At 55.6% G+C, this 7,770-nt stretch overlaps 1 protein-coding gene across 1 annotated transcript; it reads left to right on the top strand.

Annotated features, from left to right (window-relative positions):
* Nucleotides 1-86: 86 nt before the first annotated feature.
* LOC130607689 (neuroguidin-like) lies at nucleotides 87-2,200 on the top strand. The gene is made up of 6 exons (XM_057425025.1): nucleotides 87-188; nucleotides 260-309; nucleotides 391-475; nucleotides 555-717; nucleotides 1,728-1,917; nucleotides 2,051-2,200. Exons 1-6 carry the CDS (start codon nucleotides 173-175, stop codon nucleotides 2,198-2,200), a joined length of 654 nt encoding a protein of 217 aa, XP_057281008.1. The 5' UTR covers nucleotides 87-172.
* The last annotated feature ends 5,570 nt before the right edge of the window (nucleotides 2,201-7,770 follow it).

Here is a 7,770-nt window from a genome sequence, read left to right as displayed (position 1 = left end):
TGGGGCTGGGGGCCTATCTGTGTGGCTGGGGGCTCTATGGGGTTGGTATAAGGGGTGTGGGGGGCAGAGCTATGGGGCTGGGCTCTATGGGGCTGCCCCATAGGTCCTGGAGAAGCTGCGCCCCATCGAGCACCGCCTCAAGTACCAAGTGGAGAAGCTGCTGCGGGCGGCCATGACGGGGGCCCCAGGTGAGCCCTGCCCCATAAGTGCTTCCTATGGGGTTGTGACGCCCCATAGATAACCCGTGACCGCCCCATAGGAGCTGAGCACCCCTTGGCCTTCCATCCGGAGCCCTCCAACCTGGCCGAGGTGAGCTATGGGGCAACACGGGGTGCTATGGGGTGGTTGTGGGTGCGCTGTGGGGCAGCTCACGCCTCCTCTGCCCCATAGGAACCTGAAGCAGCCCCACTGAAGGCGCCTGGCTTAGGGGGCGGGCGCCGCCGCGTCCCGCCCCACATCATCCCCGTGCAGTACGGTGAGTCCAGGGCCTGCCCCACACCTCCCAGCCCCCATAGGGCTCAATGGAGGTGCTGACGGGTGCCTGCGCCCCATAGATTCCGTGGGGCGGGAGCAGCGGGCGCAGGAGGCGGCGCAGCGCCGGGCCCTCAGCAGCTCCGTGCTGCGGGAGCTGCGGGACGAGCTCAGCGACGCCCCCCAGGAGCTGTGGGGCAGCCGGGGGGCAGGCGGCGAGCGGCCCCACAGGGGCGATGTGGAGAGGTGGGTGCTTGGGGGGGGTTATGGGGCACTATGGGGCTGGAGGGAGGGGGTTATGGGGCACTATGGGGCTGTGGGGGGAGCACTTGTGGGGCAGGAGGTGGCCACTTACGGGTCTCTAGGGGTCACTTAGGGGGGCGTGATGTGGTCTGTGTCCCTACGGGTTTGCTGTGGGGCTGTCTGGGGTCACTGGGGCTCTGTGGGGACTTGTGGGTGTCTATGGGGGCTTTATGGGTCTCTGGGGGGTCTATGGGTCTCTGTGGGTCGCTGTGGGTCTTTGTGGGGTTTCTATGGGTTTTTATGGTTTTCTGTGGTTCTTTATGGGGTTTTTATGGGTCTCTGTGGGTCCCTATGGGTCTCTATGGGTCCCTGTGGGTATTTCTCTATGGGTCTCTGTGGGTCCCTGTGAGTCTCTATGGGACCTTGTGGGTCTCTCTCTATGGGTCTCTGGGGGGCTTCTATGGGTGTTTATGGTTCTCTGTGGTTCTCTATGGGGTTTGTATGGGTCTCTGTGGGTCACTCAGGATCTCACTGCTTATCTCCGGGCAATCTATAGCAGATAATGTTTCTCTGTGGTTCTCTATGGGGTTTGTATGGGTCTCTGTGGGGCCCTATGGGTCTCTATGGGTCTCTGGGGGGCTTCTATGGGTGTTTATGGTTCTCTGTGGTTCTCTATGGGGTTTGTATGGGTCTCTGTGGGTCCCTATGGGTCTCTATGGGTCTCTGGGGGGCTTCTATGGGTGTTTATGGTTCTCTGTGGTTCTCTATGGGGTTTGTATGGGTCTCTGTGGGTCCCTATGGGTCTCTATGGGTCTCTGGGGGGCTTCTATGGGTGTTTATGGTTCTCTGTGGTTCTCTATGGGGTTTGTATGGGTCTCTGTGGGTCCCTATGGGTCTCTATGGGTCTCTGGGGGGCTTCTATGGGTGTTTATGGTTCTCTGTGGTTCTCTATGGGGTTTGTATGGGTCTCTGTGGGTCCCTATGGGTCTCTATGGGTCTCTGTTGTGGGTCAGGACCCGCCTGGAGGAGTCGCTGCTCCTGCGGCTGAGCGAGAGCCGCCAGGCCCGGGCCGCGCGGCGGCGCCGTCAGCGCATGACGTCATCTGGGGGCGGGGCCTTGGCCGCCATCACCCACTTCGGCGCCTCAGCCGCCCTCTGGGAGCCGCCCAATCTGGAGGCGCTTCCCGCCAAGAGGAGGAAGAAGGCAGCCAATGGGAAGAGGAAGAGGAGGAAGGGTGAGTCCCGGCCTATCCCAGCGTGCCCTGGGGCTGCCTGCCCCATAGCGGAAGCACTTATGGGTCACTGACACCCCCCCCCCCACTTTGTTTCCCCTATAGGTTTCCATCGGCGGCGCTGAACCCCCCATTAAAACTCATTTGCATCTCATTTACATAGTCAAATCCCTCATTGACCCTTGTAAGGGAGCCCCCAACATGGCCGCCCCCAGTGGAGGCCGCCATCTTGCTCCCCGCGTTGACCCCACGTGACCCGCCAGCTGCCGGGTCTCCATTGGTGCGCCCCCTAGAGGTCTCCCCGGTGACGTCACGGGGTCACGACCCCGTGGGAGCCCAGCCTGCGGGGGTCACGTGATGAGGGGGAGGTGGGGGGGGGGGGGGGTGTGTCATGTGACGGGGGAGAGAGAGGGTCATGTGATGGCACCCACCTGTCGATGCTCATGGCTGCCATCACGTGATTCCGTATGGACTCGTCCTCCCAGAGCTGCCATAGGGACCCATAGAGACCCCATAGGGACCCATGGAGACCCTATAGGGACCCATAGAGACCTATAGAGACTCATAGGGACCCATAGAGACCCATAGAAACCCCTAGGGACCCATAGGGACCTATAGAGACCCCATAGGGACCCATAGAAACCCCATAGGGACCCATATGGACCCATAGACACCCCATAGCACCCCATTGACACCCCATATCCCCCCATAGCGCCCCCCAGTCACTCAGGTGGTGCGGATCAGCCCCCGGGGCCACCCCATTGATAGGGATGCCGTGGGGCCGCGGCTCTGGGCCCAGCACCTTCCCCAGCCCCAGCAGCGCCGCCTTGCTCACGCTATAGGGCCCCAGCGTCTGCCCCACAGCGACATCACTGAGCCGTGGCCAATCACCTGGCAGGATCTATAGGGCAGATATAAGGGGCAGGGTCTATAGGGCAGGATGTGTGGGGCAGGATATATAGGGCATATTCTGTGGGGCAAATATAAGGGGTAGGATCTATGGGGCAGGATCTATAGGGCAGGACCTATGGGGCAGAATCTATAGGGCAGATCTCTGGGTCACACCTTATCCGACGCCTCCTCCTCGGCCTCCAGGGCGCTGCCCATCACTGGGTTTGTGGCCGCGTTGGACTTGGGGGGGGGGGGGGGGGTGTCGGGACCCATAAGTGTGGGGCTGGGACCCACAAGTGCCCCCCATTGACGCCCCATTGCCAGCGCTCACCTGCACCAGCCGGTCCTGGGGCCGCCCCACGTGACACACGCAGCCAGTCACGTGATCCACCCGGTGGGAGCTCAGCACCACGTGGGCACCGGCCCCGCCCACCGCCGCCAGCCCCATGCTGCCTGTGGGGAATGGGGAGCTATGGGGTGCTATAGGGAGCTATGGGGCTCTGTGGGGAGCTATGGGGCTCTATGGGACTCTATGGGCTCTGTGGGGGGCTATGGGGCTCTATGGGTTTCTGTGGTGATCTATGGGACTCTATGGGTTCTATGGGGGGCTATGGGGCTCTATGGGTTCTATGGGGGGCTATGGGGCTCTATGGGTTTCTATGGTGATCTGTGAGGCTCTGTGGGTCTCTATGGGCTTAATGGTGGGCTCTATGGGGTCTCTGAGTCTCTATGGGATCTATGGGACTTAATGGGGCTCTATGGGATCTATGGGGCGCTATGGGGTCTCTATGGGGTCCTATAAGTCCCTATGGGGTACTATGGGTTCCTATGGGTCTCTATGGGTTCCTATGGGGCTCTATGGGTCCCTATGGGGCACTATGGGTCCTTATAGGTCTCTATGGGTCTCTGTGGGTCGCTGGGGGTACCCATGGGGTCCCTATGGGTCTCTATGGGGCCGCTGTCACCGCCACCGCTTTCCCCGCCAGCGCCATTGGGAGTGCTCAGAGCCGCGGCCCCACAGCGGCCTCTGCCCTGGGAGGGCACCGGGGGCAATGGGGGTTAATGGGGGGCAATGGGGGTTAATGGGGGTCAATGGGGGGGCAATGGGGGTTAATGGGGGGCAATGGGGGAAAATGGGCGCAAAGGGGCCCAATGGGGGGCACTGGGGGAGAATGGTTAAATAGGGGTTAATGGGGGGGCAATGGGGGGGAATGGGGGGTGAAGGGGTAATAGGGGGAATGGGGGTTTATGGGGGGAATGGGGGCAATGGGGGGGAATGGGGGGCAATGGAGGGGCAATGGGGGTTAATGGGGGGCAATGGGGGTTAATGGTTAAATAGGGGTTAATGGGGGGGCAATGGGGGGGAATGGGAGTTAATGGGGGTTAATGGGGGGGCAATGGGGGTTAATGGGGGGCAATGGGAGGCATCGGCTCCTCTCGAACACCCTCGGAGCCCCCCGGGATCCTTCGGGTGGCTCCGCCCGCTTCGGGTGGCTTCGGCTCGGCTCGGCTCCACTCGGGTCCCTTCGGCTCCGCCCCCTCAGGGCGGCTTCGGCTCGGCTCGGCTCCGCCCCCTTCGGGTGGCTTCGGCTCGGCTCGGCTCCCTTCGGCTCCACTCGGGTCCCTTCGGCTCCGCCCCCTCAGGGCGGACCCCGGTGTTCCCTCACTCGTGCGTTAGAAAGTGCTGGAAGAGAGGGAATTGGGTCCCGTTGGGTTGAACTGGGGTGGGCTGGGGTAAACTGGGGTAAACTGGGCTGGAATGGATTAAACTGGGCTGGACTGGGTTAAACTGGGCTGGAATGGATTAAACTGGGCTGGAATGGATTAAACTGGGCTGGACTGGGTTAAACTGGGCTGGATTTAACTACACTGGGCTGGGCTGGATTAAACTGGGCTGGACTGGGTTAAACTGGGCTGGAACTACACTGGGCTGGGCTGGATTAAACTGGGCTGGAATGGATTAAACTGGGCTGGATTTAACTACACTGGGCTGGGCTGGATTAAACTGGGCTGGACTGGGTTAAACTGGGCTGGATTTAACTACACTGGGCTGGACTGGATTAAACTGGGCTGGAATGGATTAAACTGGGCTGGATTTAACTACACTGGGCTGGGCTGGATTAAACTGGGCTGGACTGGGTTAAACTGGGCTGGATTTAACTACACTGGGCTGGGCTGGATTAAACTGGGCTGGACTGGGTTAAACTGGGCTGGATTTAACTACACTGGGCTGGGCTGGATTAAACTGGGCTGGAATGGATTAAACTGGGCTGGATTTAACTACACTGGGCTGGGCTGGATTAAACTGGGCTGGACTGGGTTAAACTGGGCTGGATTTAACTACACTGGGCTGGACTGGATTAAACTGGGCTGGAATGGATTAAACTGGGCTGGAATGGATTAAACTGGGCTGGAATGGATTAAACTGGGCTGGATTTAACTACACTGGGCTGGGCTGGGTTGAACTGGGCTGGATTTAACTACACTGGGCTGGACTGGGTTGAACTGGGCTGGATTTAACTACACTGGGCTGGACTGGGTTGAACTGGGCTGGATTTAACTACACTGGGCTGGACTGGGTTGAACTGGGCTGGATTTAACTACACTGGGCTGGACTGGGTTGAACTGGGCTGGACTGGGTTGAACTGGGCTGGATTTAACTACACTGGGCTGGGCTGGATTAAACTGGGCTGGACTGGGTTAAACTGGGCTGGACTGGGTTAAACTGGGCTGGACTGGGTTGAACTGGGCTGGACTGGGTTGAACTGGGCTGGACTGGGTTAAACTGGGCTGGGCTGGGTTAAACTGGGCTGGACTGGGTTAAACTGGGCTGGGCTGGGTTGAACTGGGCTGGACTGGGTTGAACTGGGCTGGACTGGGTTAAACTGGGCTGGACTGGGTTAAACTGGGCTGGACTGGATCAAATTGGTCTGGCCCTGGTTAAACTGGGCTGGGATGGATTGAACTGATCTGGAGTGGATTAAACTGGGCTGGACAGGGTTAAACTGTGCTAGAGTGAACTGAACTGGGCTGGGCTGGATTGAACTGAGCTGGACTGGGTTAAACTGGGCTGGGCTGTGTTTAAACTGGACTGGAGTGGATTATACTGAGCTGGAGTGTATTAAATATGGCTGGACTGGGTTAAACTTGGCTGGGCTGTGTGAGACTGGGCTGGACTGGGTTAAACTGGTCTGGATGGGGTTAAACTGGGCTGGGCTGGGTTGAACTGAGATGGACTGGATTAAACTGGGCTGGACTGGTTTTAACTGGGCTGGACTGGATTCTACAGAGCTGGATTGTATTAAATATTGCTGGAGTGGGTTACACCCCTTGGAAAACACTAACAAGAAATAAAACATACATTTTATGAGAATGACAAGGCCATGAAATAAGTTGTCACTTGGGTGTTCCAAGCATGGCTCACCTTGGCTAAATAACCTCAATGTCTTTTTCCACTTAAAACGTGAGAGCAAGTCTGAGCCAGGGAGTCTGTGTTAGCCTCAATGTGTGATTTGTGTGGATGTGTGAGTCAGTGAATGCCAGGTTGGGCCCAAGTCTGAGCTGGAGTGTCTGTGCAGTTTAAATACATGAGACTGAACCAGTCTGTGTGGAAGCAAACCCATGTGAGTCTGAGCCCCAGAACCTGAGACAGAAAAACCCTGTGTGGTCTGAAACCAAATATAATTCAGAGCCTAACTGCATAAAAGTGAAGCTGTGCAGTCTGTGAGTTCTGAATGTAAATCTAAGGCAGAAAAAGAAGGCCAAAAAGGTAAAGCCAGAAACCAAAAGAGCCAGCTGTACCTTGTCAGGCTGTATTTATCTCAGCTGCTGGTTTGACCCACCCCTGAGCCAGGGCTGTGAGGGAGGGGCTGTGGGTAGGGCCTGGGGTATATAAGGCACAGCTTCCAAACAAGGAGCTTCTATCGGGTTTGGCTCTCTTGAAGGTAAGGTGTTTGGGGGTTTTGTGGATTTAATGCTTTGTGTTTTGTTTCTGCTTTTGTTTTTTGAGTTCTTTGAAATGACTTTTTTTGGGCTAAATATTTTAAGCTCCCTTAGTATTTATGTGTGCATGTACCAGTAAACTCTTTTGTGCTGTGGTTTTCTTTGAGGTGCTATTGGTATTGGTGGTTTTGAGCTAAGCAGATTTTTTTGGTTGCTCTCAGGCACAGAAATTATGGCAAGATTTGTTTTTGTTCTAATTCCTTCTCTTTTGTCTCTGTTTGTTTTTGCATATGATGGTCATGGTTGTGGTTACTGAATGTATATACTAGTTATATGACTAGGAGATTTTTCAAGGGTGCCTTTGGGTCTGGGCTCTTATAAAATCTAACTTCAATGCTTAGGTTTAAAGAAGACCAAAGCAGAACATTAATGTTGTTTTGGGATGTAGAAGCTGTTAAAGAAATGGTGATTTTTGGCAGGGAAAGGTTTAAAAGTGGTTTTTAGCTTGTTTATTTCTCACTTTTAAAGTATAGAGGGCGCTGGTTCTTTACAGTCTGATGTAGTTAATATTTCAGGGTATTTCCCTCTATTTGTTTGCCTCTAAAATGTTATGTGGCTGGATTTCTGGTTTCTGTTCTTTTTTTTTCTAACTGCTGTTACTGCAGATGATGGAAATGAATTGGGTGGGTGCAGTAAACACCCAGGTGCCTAGTATGGGACATCTGTGCAGTAATTTTGGCTTGAGACTTAAAACACTATAAAAATTAAGCAGAAAGACTAGTTTTTGTGAGAACAGGGGTGGGAACAGCATCAGGATAGCAGGAATAGGTCTGAAATGTGCCATAGGGATGAGAAGAAGAAAGTGGGGCATTTTATAGCACGATCTTACAGTGGGTTGGGTAGTACAGCTTGTCTGCTCAATGAGTGCATTTGATTGTGATCTGTGTTGGCGCTTCCACATCACTGCTAGGACTAAAGGTGCTAAGCCTGCT

Source organism: Pezoporus wallicus, unplaced genomic scaffold, assembly GCF_028554395.1.
Source record: "Pezoporus wallicus isolate ANWC-B61680 ecotype Strahan unplaced genomic scaffold, APGP_CSIRO_Pwel_v1 contig_9902, whole genome shotgun sequence".
Taxonomy (NCBI): domain Eukaryota; kingdom Metazoa; phylum Chordata; class Aves; order Psittaciformes; family Psittacidae; genus Pezoporus; species Pezoporus wallicus.
The sequence above is the reverse complement of the archived record's forward strand: the minus strand, read 5'-3'. Positions and strand labels throughout refer to the sequence as shown.

Excerpts from the sequence above, each read along its gene's own strand:
- LOC130607689 (XM_057425025.1), top strand. Across the intron at positions 476-554 it reads CATCATCCCCGTGCAGTACG|ATTCCGTGGGGCGGGAGCAG; the intron begins GTGAGTCCAGGG and ends TGCGCCCCATAG. Across the intron at positions 1,918-2,050 it reads CCGCCAAGAGGAGGAAGAAG|GTTTCCATCGGCGGCGCTGA; the intron begins GCAGCCAATGGG and ends TTTCCCCTATAG.